Source organism: Pseudophryne corroboree, chromosome 2 (genome assembly GCF_028390025.1).
Source record: "Pseudophryne corroboree isolate aPseCor3 chromosome 2, aPseCor3.hap2, whole genome shotgun sequence".
Taxonomy (NCBI): domain Eukaryota; kingdom Metazoa; phylum Chordata; class Amphibia; order Anura; family Myobatrachidae; genus Pseudophryne; species Pseudophryne corroboree.
In genome coordinates this window covers 426,551,560-426,567,133 of record NC_086445.1, presented here as the reverse complement: position 1 = coordinate 426,567,133, position 15,574 = coordinate 426,551,560, and the positions used below count along the sequence as shown (strand labels likewise).

At 43.8% G+C, this 15,574-nt stretch overlaps 1 protein-coding gene across 3 annotated transcripts in view; it reads left to right on the top strand.

Moving 5' to 3' along the window:
- The window catches only part of IMPG2 (interphotoreceptor matrix proteoglycan 2), a 182,761-nt gene that overhangs the window by 77,864 nt on the left and 89,323 nt on the right, over positions 1 to 15,574 (top strand). For all 3 annotated transcript variants that reach the window (XM_063953576.1, XM_063953575.1, XM_063953577.1), the window contains 2 exons: positions 5,682 to 5,731; positions 12,588 to 12,676. In XM_063953576.1, the coding sequence (XP_063809646.1) occupies positions 5,682 to 5,731; positions 12,588 to 12,676 (139 nt within the window). The remainder of the gene's footprint in view (positions 1 to 5,681; positions 5,732 to 12,587; positions 12,677 to 15,574) is intronic.

Sequence of the window (15,574 nt, the reverse complement as noted above, 5' to 3'; positions counted from 1 at the left end):
CCCAGTAACACCCATTTCCTGTCAATCACATTACGATCGCCGGAGCGAAGAAAAAGCCGTGAGTAAAAATACTTTCTTCATAGTAAAGTTACTTGGCGCAGTCGCAGTGCGAACATTGCGCATGCGTACTAAGCGGATTTTCACTGCGATGCGATGAAAAATACCGAGCGAACAACTCGGAATGAGGGCCTAAGATGGGCAAATACTGTTACTACTACATGGTGCTCATTGTTGCCTCTCATGACCCCACTGGGGTTATGCTATTGATTCCACCCGCTGTCATATCTGTGTATAGTTTGTATGTACTCCCTCTGCTTTGTGTGTTTCTACCATAATTCAAAAATTAACCCATGTGTGCAGATTGCTGCCCCACTGGAGACTGATTTGATTTATGAAATATTTTCTATAAAAGGCTGCACAATGTTTAAGCACTATATAAAAGACATAATATACTATAAGATCAGAGTTGTCATTGAGGGATGCGGTCAGGATTCCAGAGTTTGGAATACTGGCATTCGGAATACCTATACCAGAATCCCAACACTGTTTGGAAAACCGATGCCAGGATCCCGACATGGATTAGAATGCCGGCGCTGGTATCCCAAACGAGGAACTGCCGCCACTCAGGAGAGGTAAGGTGCAGGGAGGGGCGGGAGGTTAGGTTTAGGCTGCGGGGCGAGGGTTAGGATTAGGCTGCAGGTGGGGAAGGGTTAGGTTTAGGCTGTGGGAATGGAGGGTTAGGATTAGCGGGGTTAGGGATTAGGGGTAGGTATCCCACTGTTTAGGTGCAGGGATTCCCAATGCCAGGATGCCGCAGTCGGTATTTTGACTGCTGGCAACCCCACCACCGAGATATCCTATGTATTCTATAAAATGTTTCTTCATTCAAGTCAAAACAATATTTTGGTTTTAGCAGGGACGTGCGGTGAGCTAAATAGCTCAGGAGACACTGACTAGCACCAGAGCCAGATTTACATGCAATATATGAGCCAAAACATACATCTATGCATTATACACAGGTACAGCAGTATAAACTCCTGGAAATGTGGTGAGTTTTGATCAGAGATGTGCAGAAAAGTTAGCCACGTGAGGCACTGCCTCACCTGCCATAGACTTTTTACTCCAGAGTTTTGGCTATACAAATTATTAGAATAATGCAAAGAAGATATTTCTAACATATTTTTTGTATTTTTCATATACTTTATACAGTAAAAACTCTGGCACAAACGTTAGTATGACAGGAAAGGCTCTGCCTCACCTGCCTCACCCCACCGCACGTCACTGGGTTTTAGTACAGTAAATGGTTTAAGTACAGTAATTGGTTTGCATTTGTTTTGTTTTTTCAAAATTTGGTATAAACAATAAGTTATTTAAGGAAATTGCATTAATGTAAAAAACAAACAAACAAACAAACAAACTAGGGACAAAACATTTGCATAGTATGATAAGTGGGATGACACTTGTGCACAACATAAGGGTTTATGGCTCTAGCTAATGTCTTGCCATTATAAGTAGAGATGAGTGGTTCGGTTTTATTTCAGTTCCTCCTGCCAAAATAAAAAATGAGGCAAAACATTATGTTTCGTAGACGGGCGTTCAAGAAACATGACGTTCCATCCATGTAAGTTGACGATTTGCCCCGTTTTTAGATCTGAACTTGGTGGAAAGAACAAAGTCAAAACCGCTCATCTCTGATTATAGGTAAAATATTCATACTGTATAATCTGTCAATCAATCAATCAATCAATCAATCAATCAATCAATCAATCAGTCAGTCAGTCAGTCAGTCAGTCAGTCAATAATTAGCTTTACTACGCATCAATTACCAAATGGATTTATTGCACAGTGGAATGTGATCAGTTGAAATAATTCAGTTGATAAATGCTACATTTAGTTACTTGGCTTTCGCCATTTTGGTGGCTGGTTGCAGTCTTGGGGAGGCCTGAGCAGTGTCAGGTGAATCAATATTGCTTCAAAACTATTCTATTGATAATGAATATCTACTAAATACACATTATTGCCTCTACAAGTTTAGTCCTCTCTGTCTTATTTTGAATAATGTGCAGCACAGATACTGATTCATGGCTTCACCTGTGCAGGTAAGTCCCACCTACAAATATAAAGCTTTTAGGAGATACGCCTTTTAGCTTGCCAAAGCAATGAACAGTGAGAAACAGTAATAGAAACATATGCTGTAATACAGTAAGTACAAAGAGCAGTATAACAAGGGGAAAAAGTTATTCAGCAAAATTATTTCCTGCACATTGGTACAGTATATGAAGGACCTCAAGCTATTCTCAGTACATAATAGATTATTGTTACATATAGTGGTAGATTTAAATAAACTTGGAGAGAGAACAAGTGGAGAGATAAAGTACCAACCAATCAGCTCCTGACATTTTTCAAACACAGCCTGCAAAATGTCAGATAGGAGCTGACTGGTTAGTACTTTATCTTTCTCCACTTTATTGCTCTCCAAGCTTTGATAAATCTCCCCCTCAAAATTGTTTTTTGCAGCACATATAATAGTAATTCAGCCAATGTATTTATTGACCCACTAGTAAGAAGCAAAGAACAGAGGGGCTGATGCAGAGGTTACTGCAAGTTGATCACAATTAAACTTGCACTCTGCGCATGGAACTTAAGGGGTCATTCCAAGTTGATCGCTAGCTGCATTTGTTCGCAGCGCAGCGATCAGGCTAAAAAACGTCAGTTCTGCGCATGCGGCGCAATGCGCACGTGTAATGTATGGGCACAACAAACGATGTAGTTTGCACAGGGTCTAGCGATGCATTTCAGTCGCACTGGTTGCCGCAGAGTGATTGACATGAAGTGGGCGTTTCTGGGTGGCAACTGACCGTTTTCAGGGAGTTTGTGTAAAAACGCAGGCGTGCCAGGAAAAACGCAGGCGTGGCTGGGCGAACGATGGGCGGGTTTGTGACGTCAAATCCGGAACTGAATTGTCTGAAGTGATCGCAAGCACTGAGTAGGTTTTGAGCTACTCTGAAACTACACAAAAAATGTTTGTAGCCGCTCTGTGATCCAACCGTTTGCACTTCTGCTAAGCTAAAATACACTCCCAGTGGGAGGCGGCATAGCGTTTGCACGGCTGCTAAAAACTGCTAGCGAGCGATCAACTCGGAATGACCCCCATAATGCAGATATTCACCATATGTAGAATTGTATGCACCTATCCATGTACCTGGCCCCAAATCCATACATTTGTGTAAATAGCTGTCTTCCTAATCAGCACACACTTTTACCAGCCCTATATCTGCTGCAGGAGATCTGTCTGAAATCAGGTGGATCTCTGTGTACACACAACTCAGCAAAGCCCGTAATTCTGTCTCCACGTCCACAACCCCCCCGCCCCCCACTCAGCATAGCCTATTACACCCATTCAGCCACAAGTGGAGTTGCAACTGAGATGCATAGAAGCAGTAGCGGTTGCTCAGTGGGGGCCACAGTGCAAATTAAAATTAGCAGAGATGTGGCCAGATAGAACATAAACACCTACTGTAGCTGCACCTTTTTTTAATATTGGCGGGTGTCTGCGGAAACATAAGATCTCAGGAATCAGGATCATGTTTCACAGACGCTGCATCTGGGACAGAGCAATCAGCGCCTCCTCCTGTATCTGCCTGCCCCCCAGATTCCATTAGCTAGTTTACACAGGAGTCTGTGGGAAGGGCAGATACAGGAGGGAGGCGCTGACTGCTCTGTCCTGGCTGCCGTATCAGTGGTACATGGTGCTGAACCACAGGCACCTGTTGATATTAAAAAATCATTTAAAGGTACAGTTACTGTTTCTTTTTTATCATCCCCCCATGCTAATTTTGGTCTGTGGCAGCCCCCACTGAGCAACCCCACTTAAAGCTTACTTACCCTAGCAGTAAGATTCCTCATTTTAGTTAATAAGTTAATAATTTAGTACTTTCAGCAGCAGTTCAGTAGGGCAGATATGTAGTGGGTACCAGTATATCTATTACACAACCTAAAATCAGGCTTACTGCTGTAATGATGAGCTCAAATGAATATTGTTTGTAAATAAGCAACTCTATAGTGGGAGTTATAATACCACATAAATGAAACAAAGACACAGAAGTTTATAGTAAAAGAGGTCATAGTTTTTATTGATAATTTGGTGGCCTAGAGAAGAACAAAGCAGATTTAGCCTGTAATTACTTTATCTATTAGGTCAGAGGTTCCCAAACGCGGTCCTCAAGGCACCCCAACAATTCAGGTTTTAGGTACAGTATATCCATGGCTCAGCACAGATGGTTAAATCAAATTGACTAAGGTGCTAATTAAGTCACCTGTGGCCAAGGATGGATACATTTAAAACCAGGACCGTTAGGGTGTCTTGAGGAACGTGTTTGGGAACCTCTGTATTAGGTAATGACTGTCCACCCCTTTCCTTGAAATCAAACCACAGCAGCATAAAATGGGGGGTTTTGCCATCTATGGCCTCTTGCTGTCGTGCTTTATTGCCTGCTGCACCCGTCTATCAGGAAAATAGTTAAAAACAAATAGCAGGATAAAATACAATATTACAGTAACTTGGTGGTGGGCAAATGGGAAATCGAGACAGAATCACCTAACACACATTCCTTATATAACCCCCTACATGACTCCATGACCAAAGTTGACCTATAATCCTATTGGCTGCTGCAACAACCTAAACTACCCAGCAACTAAAACATTAACCCTAACACTAACAAGTAGTCCACGATAATTAATACTGAAAAATGTTGACGTTTAATTTTTTTTGTGCTTATTTGGCTCACCTATCATTTACTTCCAATAACCAGGATGTGATTGTGACCTACAAATTTAGATAAAAAATAATTTTGTTGCCTTATGTCTTATAAAAGGATGAACACAAGTACATGTTCTATAAAACTGCAGTACAAAATCCTGTTAATGATGATTACAACTAAGAGTAGTGGCAATTTGCAGTTCTCATATAATTTCCCTGTATTTCCTGACCTTGTAGAATAAATGTATATAAAGAATCTCCAACATAATTCTGCCAATCAAGCCAACTGGTGTAAATACATTGTAAACACCATGTAATTTTGTTTGCAAAGAATTAACAGTAGACCTGCAACTACAAGATTCTTCATTATTGTAACATGTTACAGACATTATGATCAGCATTACATTTTTATTACTGATGCATATATGCTATTGTATATAGCTGTAGTGCAAGTTGTCATGTGTATGTGCTACAAAACACAATGACCTAGTAAGCCTAGAAATAGTTACTTAAGCGTTCATCACCATAGCGCTGTATGGAGTAACATGAAACTCTGTTAGATGATGACGGAATGGTGTTACACTTGTGTCCTGCAGTGTTACGTTCGAGTATGAGTAATAGTAGTATGGAGATGTGGGATGCTAGGGGACACGAGAAATCCAATGCCATGGGAAATGATGAGAAATATATATGTTGAACACGTTAGTAAAATAAAAGAGATTGGAAAATGTAGGTACAGTAAGCAAGGGAAAGAAAAAAAAAGTTAATGAAAAAGAACTACAGTAAAAATGAGGAGAGTGTCTTATACTGCAAGGTGGTAATAAATAAGTATAAACCGTATACCAGACTACACATTGTATTAATATGTTTATAAAGGAGCGGTGTATATTTCATCATTTTAACTTGTTTTCATGTTTTCCAGTACTGATATTATATCATCCCCAGCAACAGTGGACAATACAACGTTTCAAGGTATTTAGTTCCAGGATCATTGAATTACATTGTTCCACTTACTGTTGTCATTTAGGATCATTGTGGAAACATGAAAACATGCTGTAATCCCTAGCAATCAGTCAGACATTTTATACCATCTGTCTAATTTGGGCAAGATGATTAAAGATAATTGCAGATTGATTGCTGTGGGATAGTGCTCATTTTAACTCTTACATTTTGCAAGTAGTTGACCTGCATATAAATCTCATGGCTATCATATAATAAATATACAGTACATGTTGCTACATTAAATAGATACAATGTCTAATTTTCTTTTCACAAATCTTTGAAATTAACACTATTGTAATAACTTCAAATATATTGCTATGCTGTGGCTTTCGATAGCAACTTGTCTGTGACATGCATTTTAATGGGATGCCCAATTCACATTTTTTATGCTGATTTATTTGGAATTACGCTAATTTTCTGGGAAATGTACACGGTTGAAGCTTTTTTTCTTAAATTGGTTGAAATGTGAAAACAAAGTGCTTTCTTTACAAATGGAAGGTACAAAATGCACCCCATTATAAATATAAGGATGAAACCTGATCTATGGACCCCAGAGATAGTGATTTCAAGTCCAGTTAAAGGGAAGAGGCTTATCCCGTTCCACAAACCATTGGCGTCCCTCTCATCTTGTTTAAACATACTATCCTCAGAATCAGAATCAGCTTTCTTGGCCAGGTATACTTGCGTATACTAGGAATTTGTCTTCAGTAGTAGGTAACAGATAAGCAGGTGGGGGAAGTAAAGTCATACAGATAGGTATACCGTAGGGACACAAGTTAGTTACATGTACGTCTAGTCAGTCAATGTTCAGGAGTTCAGCAGACGGACCACTTGGGGAAAAAAACTTTTGAGGCTTCTGGTGAACCTGGCGGGGACGGCCCTGTATTGCCTGCCTGAAGGAAAAAAGTTCAACATGCTGTGGCCAGGGTGTACCTGGTCCTTTATTATCTTCGTTGCCCACTTTTTAGCTATGGATAGGTACAGGTCCTGGACTGAGGGAAGGTCGGCCCTGATGATCTTCTCTGCAGTTCTGACCACCTTTTGAAGCCTGCATCTGTCCCTCGCGCTGGCGGAGCTGTACCATACCAGTATCGAGGAGCACAGTACCGACTCCACAATCGCGGAGTAGAAGAGGAGCAGAAGCTTCTGTGGGATGTTGAACTTCCTTAGTCGCCTGAGGAAGAACAACCTCTGCTGCACTTTCCCGACAGTGGCACCAGCGTTGGACCCCCATTTAAGGGGCCGGGAGATTGTGGTCCCTAGAAACTTGAAGGAGTCCACTAGCAATACTACACTGTCAGCAATCGTTAGCGGAGGTGCACTAGCTGACTTCTTCCTGAAGTCCACTATCATCTCAACAGTTTTGAGGGGTTGAGCTCAAGGTTGTTGTGGATGCACCACTGGGCCAACCGGTCTACTTCCCGTCTAAAGGCCGATTCGTCCCCGTCCTTGATGAGGCCGATGACAGTGGTGTCATCGGCGAATTTGATGATCTTTACTGATTGCGCCTATGAGGTGCAGTCATGTGTGTACAGAGAGAAGAGCAGGGGTGAGAGGACACAGTCCTGAGGGGCCCCTGTACTAATGGACCACGCTTGAGAGATGAAATCTCCCGCTTTCACCACCTGTGTCCTATCTGTCAGGAAGTCTACTATCCAGGAACAGGTAGCTTCTGGGACCGCTAGGCAAAGTAAGTTGGGGTGGAGGATGCTGGGGATGATTGTATTGAAAGCCGAGCTGAAATCAACAATCAGGAACCTCGCGTAGGTACCGGGAATGTCTAGGTGCTGTAGAATGTAGTGCAGGCCCAGGTTGACTGCATCCTCGACACACCGATTCGATCGATAGGCGAACTGTAGGGGGTCCAGTTGGGGGCCAGTCACAGTTTTCAGGTGGTTCAAAACCAGATGCTTGTACGTTTTCATGACCACAGATGTCAGTGCTATCAGCCTGTAGTCGTTCAGGTTTGTGATAGAGGGTTTCTTGGGAACCGGGACAATAGTAGATCTTTTGAGGCAGGAAGGGACTTTCTGTAGCTCCAGCGATTTGTTGAAGATCTTGGTGAAGATGGGGGTGAGCTGACCCGCACATGCTCTTAGGGCAGATGGTGACACTCTGTCAGGACCCGGAGCTTTCCTGGGTTTGAACAATTCCTCCACCTCTTCTTGGGCGACTTGCAGTGCCTGGAGTTGGCCGTCAGTGTCCGAGGCATCGTAGAGGTGATTGTTTGGGTCGCAGGGGACTTCTTTTGTGAACCTGCAATAAAAGTGGTTCAGCTCGTCTGCTAGGTCTTGGTGCATGGTGGTGGACTTCGATGTTTTCTTGTAGTTGGTTATGGAATACATTCCTTTCCAGACAGATACGGGGTCATTGGTGGAGAGATCGTTTGTCAGCTTGTCCGAGAACTGCTTTTTTGCTAGCCTGATTTGTTTAGTCAGAGAGTTCCTAGTTCGGTTGTATAGTGCTCTGTCACCACTTCAATAGGCTTCCTCTTTGGCCCAACGAAGTTGCCTGAGCTGGGCATTGAACCAGGGCTTGTTGTTGTTGTAAATGCAGTAAGTCTTGGTAGGTACACACATGTCCTCACAGTAGCTGATGTAGGATGTGACAGTGTCTGTCAGGTCGTTCAGGTCGTTTGCTGAGGCTTCGAAGACCCCCCATTCCGTGCAATCAAAGCAGGCCTGGAGCTTCATCTTAGGCTCGTTGGCTCATTTATTAACAGTCTTGACAACAGGTTTAACCGCTCTTAGCTTCTGTGTATAGGTAGGGCGTAGGTGGACGAGGCAGTGGTCAGATAGGCCGAGTGCAGCACGTGGGATAGCATGGAAGGCAGACTTGAGGGTAGTGTAGCAGTGATCAAGGGTTCACCCTTCCCTAGTGGGACACGTGACTTGTTGTTTGTACTTAGGTAGCTCCTTGCTCAGGTTAGTTCTGTTGAAGTCGCCCAGTACTATAAGCAGAGAGTCTGGGTGTTTTTGTTCTATGTCAGATATGCATACGGCCAGGTGGTGCAAGGCTCGTTCCGCAGGCGAGGGTGGGGATGTACACTCCCACAAGGACAATTGAGGCAGATTCCCAGGGGGGAATAGAAGGGGTTACAGTCAATACTTAGCATCTCCAGGTGAGGGCTACATGATTTGCCTAGGATCGTGACATTGCTGCACCATCTGTCATTGATGTAGAAGCAGATGCCACCACCCTTCGTTTTTTCTGAGAGAACCTTGGAGCGATCAGCCCTGAAGAGACTGAAGCCCAACAGAGACATCGGGTTGTCTGCAATGTGGTCACCCAGCCATGTCTCCATAAAGCAGAGGACGGACGACTCTGTAATACCTGACTCTGCGCTGCACAGAAGGAGGGACAGTTCATCGAACTTGTTTGCCAGTGAGCGCACATTCGAAAGCAGGATCATGGGAAGTGCAGACCGGTGCCCTTGCTGCTGCCACCACCTCACTAGGGCCCCATGCGCGAAAGCCTCTCCTCTGAGCCCAGGTCCTTCTACTTGGGCCGACATGAGGGCCTCCGTCATTCTCTTTCCGGGGCCGGTGATCCACCCGCCAGTTGCCGCCCGGGCTGCAGGGGGTGCGGATGCTTGGTCATCCACTTTGGCGTCCACGATGTCTGCATCCCTGCCACACAGGGCAGCGAGGGCTGCAATGGCCACTGATCCGCCCGCCGATGGGCACGAACGTGGAGTAATCACTGCGGGAGTGCTCCAACTTAGAAGGGCTTCCCTGCTGTATTTGGTCACCGGTGGGGTAGCAAGGGCAGGGGAAAACAAGGGGAAACAGGTATTTTGGCTGAGCTGCGTAGCTCCGAGGCAGCCATCTGCGGCACCATCTTAGATTGTAATCGATATAATCATTGTTGCTATAACCTATTGCTACTCTTTAATCCAATGGGTATATTTAAAACAAGTGATAAATAAAATAACTTTGCTTTTTCTGTTGCTGATTTAGTGAAATTATTCCAGGACAAAGCAGGATTGTGGAAAGGTGTTAGAATCCAATTCCTGTTGTGTAGGTGTGAAAAATCTCCGTGTCAGAGGCCTTTGTTTTTGTTTTTTTTGTTTTTCTTTAGTGCAAAATATGTTTATTGAAAAACATTAGCAATGACAAACGGTTAACATACAGACAATTGCAATAAAAAGTAGTATCGTAATACAACTGCAGGCTCGTCTAGCTTCCATAGCTAATAACAGGAGAGCATGTAAACAATGTGTTGTAACAGCTCAAACACGTGGGAAGGTATAATTTGATAGTCAAACATGTCTTGTTAACCCTATTAACCCAAATCAAGAAACAAGAGAAAGAAGTAGAAGAAGAAAGAAAAGATACGGAAAGAGGTAGAGGAGAAAAAGAAAGGGGAAAGGATAAGAACCAGAATCAGAATCACCTGGTCCAAAGCGCGAGTCTCTTGCCTACTACACAACGGGAAGCAGTAGGTTTAGGTGGGGAAATGTCTAAGAGGACGTGGAAGAACTGGAGGCGAGGATGGACCTAAAGGTTGGGGAATCTTTAAAAGTAGCCATCGAACCCACGTGTCCCTGAAGGATGAATATCCCCCATCAGCAGATGTCATTATATCATCTAAGTCCATATAAAGATCTACTCTATTCATCCAATCTCTAACGGTTGGAGGGGAGGAGGATCGCCAACGGACAGGGATCACCGCTTTAGCGGCATTGTTGAGATGGCATAATAAGGAATGTTTATAGCTCGAGATGGGTTTAGACGAGTAATGAAACAGCCAAAACAGGGGATCTGTTGGTACCTCTTCACCCGTAATTTCAGCAGAAAGTGAAAGTATCTCCTTCCAGTAGTGTTGGAGTACGGGGCACGACCAACATATATGGAGCGGGTTCCCTGGGCCAGAGGAGCAGCGCCAGCAGGTATTGGGGAGTCCAAGACCCATCTTAGAAAGAATATCAGGACATCTATACCACCGAGAGATCAATTTGTACTGGGTCTCTACTACAAGTGTACTAGGGGAGCAAGCATGAGCCAGTTTGAATATTTTCTCCCAAACGTCCTCGCCGAGCTCCCGGCCGAGATTTTTATCCCACGTCTCAGTAAAGGGTGGGAGAGTTGAGCTGGAGTCTGCCAATAGAAGATTGTATATCAAGGAGATAGAGTGGGGCGGAGGTGACGGGCTATCGCAGAGGCGTTCAAACGGTGTGAGGGTTGGGGGTCTCCCACCAGGATAGCACTGAGACACCATAAAGTGGCGAACCTGCAGATAGCGCCAAAAATCTATCGGCGGCAAATGCCATTTCTCTTGTAAATCCGAAAAAGAGACGACCCCACCCCCATCCACCAGCTGTCTGACCCTCCAGAGTCCTAAATCATACCAAGGCTGGAAAGCCCGCGTGGCACTACTAGGGGGAAATCGTTCATCAAATAAAAAGGACATGTAAGAGGAAGTCGGCGAGGAAATAGAGGGAGATTTTCTAATCGCCCTCCAACATGCCAAAGTGGGGCCTACAGTGGGATGAGAAATGGCGGGGAGGGTATGCAACCACGGAACAACAGCAATAGGTGACGGCAGCACCTGGCTCTCTATCTGCACCCATTGTTTTGATGGTGCAGCTCTAGACCACCAAAGAATCCTTTGGAGGTGGCAGGCTCGGTAGTAACCTTGTACAGTATGTCCTGCAGGCGACAGCCACCTCTGTCTCTCTGCCTAACCATCATGGAAAATTTCAAGCGGGGCCTCTTACCTCCCCAGATGAACTCTCTAAATAGCAGTTGAACCTCCAGAAACCATGTTGGAGGCATTTTGATCGGTAGGGTCTGCAATAGATACAAGATTTTAGGGAGGGAGTTAATCTTGAGAATGCCCAGTCTGCCTAGCCAAGAGAAAGACTTGGAAGTCCAGGACTGGAGGTCTGCACGAAGTTTAGTTAGGAGGGGGGTAAAGTTAGAATCGAAAAGACGTGAAAGATCCCTGGTAATATTTCAATTGAGAATTGTGCCAGGCGAAGGGAAGTGCTACTTTAAGTCCTGACACCATGGCAGGCGGGGCAGTAGTCAGAGGCATTTGAAGTAGATTTCTTGTGGGGGTAGTAATAACATGTGTCCTGTGGAATGGCTCCTGCAATTTGAAATGAACAGTGACCCTTCAGTGATTCAGAGCCCGAATATGCTGTATATTAGTTTATTAATGCATGAAGTCACAGTTATTTGTTGCTCAGAGAACAGAGGTGAATGATGTCTAAGTGAAAGGCTGGATGGAGCCAAAGATAGGTTGTAGTCTACAGTACCTTGTCTGGGATGTCCAATGTAGAGTACAGTAGATTCCAAACTGAAGGACTTCTCAGTGGAGAGATGCAGAGGTTTCAATCTAGTGTGTATCTCAGCGCAGGAATGCAATCCGTTGGTTTTGATGAGATGTCCGTGTAGAGTAGTACAAGTTAAAGGTAAGCCCTTGGATATTTATGATGATTCATAGGTCAGTTGTGGTGAATTTAAGCTGTTTTATGGAGATGATCAGGAGCATGCAAAAGGTGAGGCAGCCATCTTGGTGTCTTGGTCCTGCAAATGTAAACCTTGCTCCACCCAGTTCCTCTAATTGGTCAGTGAAACCAGTGTCATCTCAACCCTCAAAATTAATGTCTCTGTTAAACCAGATATTATTGTTCAACAAGGACAAGACATTGCAAACGAACATGTGCACTCTTACAGTCTGTAAATGCGTGTTTCTGTCAGTTTGCAGTGTACAGTAACCTTGCCCCATCATGCTCTAGAACTCACAAGTGTCTACAAGTGTTTATTTTAAATTCTTATAGTAACGTTATTGATTTTTTTGTGATGTCGTATTATTCTAGAAGCAGCAGCCAATGTACCGCTGTCATATGAAATATCCATTGAAAGTTACTCACCCACTAGCACTCTGACGCAAGAGGAGAATGAAGATGTAAGTGATCATATGTACAATAGATTTATTTTTTAGCACTATTTATTTATAGTATATTGGGATTGTAGTTGTACCTAGACTTTCTGTATACAGTGGGGCAAAAAAGTATTTGGACAGCCACCAATTGTGCAAGTTGACCCACTTAAAAAGATGAGAGGTCTGTATTTTCCATCATAGGTACACTTCAACTGTGAGAGATAGAATCTAAAAAAAACCCTAGGAAATCAAATTGTATGATTTTTAAACAATTTATTTGTATATTCTTTCGGAAAATAAATATTTGGACAATCAAAAAGTTTAACTCAATACTTTGTAATATAACCTTGGTTAGCAATTACAAAGGTCAAATGTTTCCTGTAGTTCTTGAGCAGGTTTGCACACACTGTAGCAGGTATTTTGGCCCACTCTTCCATGCAGATCTTCTCTAGATCTGTCATGTTTTGGGGCTGTCACCAGGCAACACGGACTTTCAACTTCCTCCACTGATTTTCTATTGGGTTGAGGTCTGGAGACTGGCTAGGCCACTCCAGGACCTTGAAATGCTTCTTACTGAGCCACTCCTTAGTTACCCGTCTTCAATGCTCTTACTGAGGGAAGGAGGTTTTTGGCCAAAATCTCATGATACATGGCCCCATTCATCCTCTCCTTTATACGGATCAGTCGTCCTGTCCCCTTTGCAGAAAGCAGCCCCAAAGCATGATGTTTCCACCCCCATGCTTCACAGTGGGTATGGTGTTCTTGGGATGCCATTCATCATTCTTCTCTCTCCAAACAAGGCGAGTGGAGTTTATACCAAAAAGTTAAATTTTGCTCTCATCTGACCACATTACATTCTCTCAATCCTCCTCTGGATCATCCAGATGGTTACTGGTAAACTTTAGATGGCCCTGGACATGTGCTGGCTTAAGCAGGGGGACCTTTCGGGCTCTGCAGGGTATTAATACATGACGACATAGTGTGTTACTAATGGTAATCTTTGTGACTGTGGTCCCAGCTCTCTTGAGGTTATTGACCAGGTCCCCCCGTGTAGTTCTGGGCTGATTCCTCACCATTCTCAAGATCATTGATACCCCACGAGGTGAGATCTTGCATGGAGCCCCAGGTCAAGGGAGATTGTCAGTGATCTTGTATTTCTTCCATTTTTTAAATAATTGCACCAACAGTTGATCTTTTCTCACCAAGCTGCTTGCCTATTGTCGAATAGCTCATCCAAGCCTTTTGCAGCTCTAAAATTTTGTCCCTGGTGTCCTTAGACAGCTTTCTGGTCTTGGCCATGGTGGAGAGGTAGCAGTCTGACTGTTTGAGGGTGTGGACAGGTTATTACAGATAACTAGTGAAAGTTCACCGGACATTTTTCGGGTTTTGTGTTTTGGTTTTGGATTCGGATCCGCGGCTATGTTTTGGATTCGGACGCGTTTTGGCAAAACCTCCCTGAAATTTTTTTGTCGGATTCGGGTGTGTTTTGGATTCGGGTGTTTTTTTACAAAAAACCCTCAAAAACAGCTTAAATCATAGAATTTGGAGGTAATTTTGATCCCATAGTATTATTAACCTCAATAACCATAATTTCCACTCATTACCAGTCTATTCTGAACACCTCACACCTCACAATATTATTTTTAGTCCTAAAATTTGCACCGAGGTCGCTGAATGACTAAGCTAAGTGACCCAAGTGGCCGACACAAACACCTGGCCCATCTAGGAGTGGCACTGCAGTGTCAGACAGGATGGCAGATTTAAAAAATAGTCCCCAAACAGCACATGATGCAAAGAAAAAAAGAGGTGCACCAAGGTCGCTGTGTACCTAAGCTAAGCGACCCAAGTGGCCGACACAAACACCTGGCCCATCTAGGAGTGGCACTGCAGTGTCAGACAGGATGGCAGATTTAAAAAATAGTCCCCAAACAGCACATGATGCAAAGAAAAAAATAGGTGCAATGAGGTAGCTGTGTGGCTAAGCTAAGCGACCCAAGTGGCCGACACAAACACCTGGCCCATCTAGGAGTGGCACTGCAGTGTCAGACAGGATGGCAGATTTAAAAAACAGTCCCCAAACAGCACATGAGGCAAAGAAAAAAAAGAGGTGCAATGAGGTAGCTGTGTGACTAAGCTAAGCGACCCAAGTAGCCGACACAAACACCTGGCGCATCTAGGAGTGGCACTGCAGTGTCAAACAGGATGGCACTTCAAAAAATAGTCCCCAAACAGCACATGATGCAAAGAAAAAAAAAAGGTGCACCAAGGTCGCTGTGTGACTAAGCTAAGCGACCCAAGTGGCCGACACAAACACCTGGCCCATCTAGGAGTGGCACTGCAGTTTTCTAACGAGAGGATGAGTGCTTCCATCCTCATGTGAATCTGAACCACTAGCCATGAATATAGGCCAGGGCCTCAGCCGTTCCTTGCCACTCTGTGTCGTAAATGGCATATTGGCAAGTTTACGCTTCTCATCAGACACTTTTAATTTAGATTTTTGGGTAATTTTACTGAACTTTTGTTTTTTGGATTTTACATGCTCTCTACTATGACATTGGACATCGGCCTTGGCAGACGACGTTGATGGCATTTCAACGTCTCGGCCATGACTAGTGGCAGCAGCTTCAGCATGAGGTGGAAGTGGATCTTGATCTTTCCCTATTTTACCCTCCACATTTTTGTTCTCCATTTTTTAATGTGTGGAATTATATGCCAGTAATATATCAATAGCAATAACCTACTGTACCGTACTGCTATATATTATATACTGGTGGTCAGCAAAATTATGCACTGTCCTACTACTGCGCACAACAACTAAAATGCACCACAGGTATGGATGAATAGTATACTTGACGACACAGAGGTAGGTAGAGCAGTGGACTACTGTACCATACTGCTATATATTATATACTGGTGGTCACC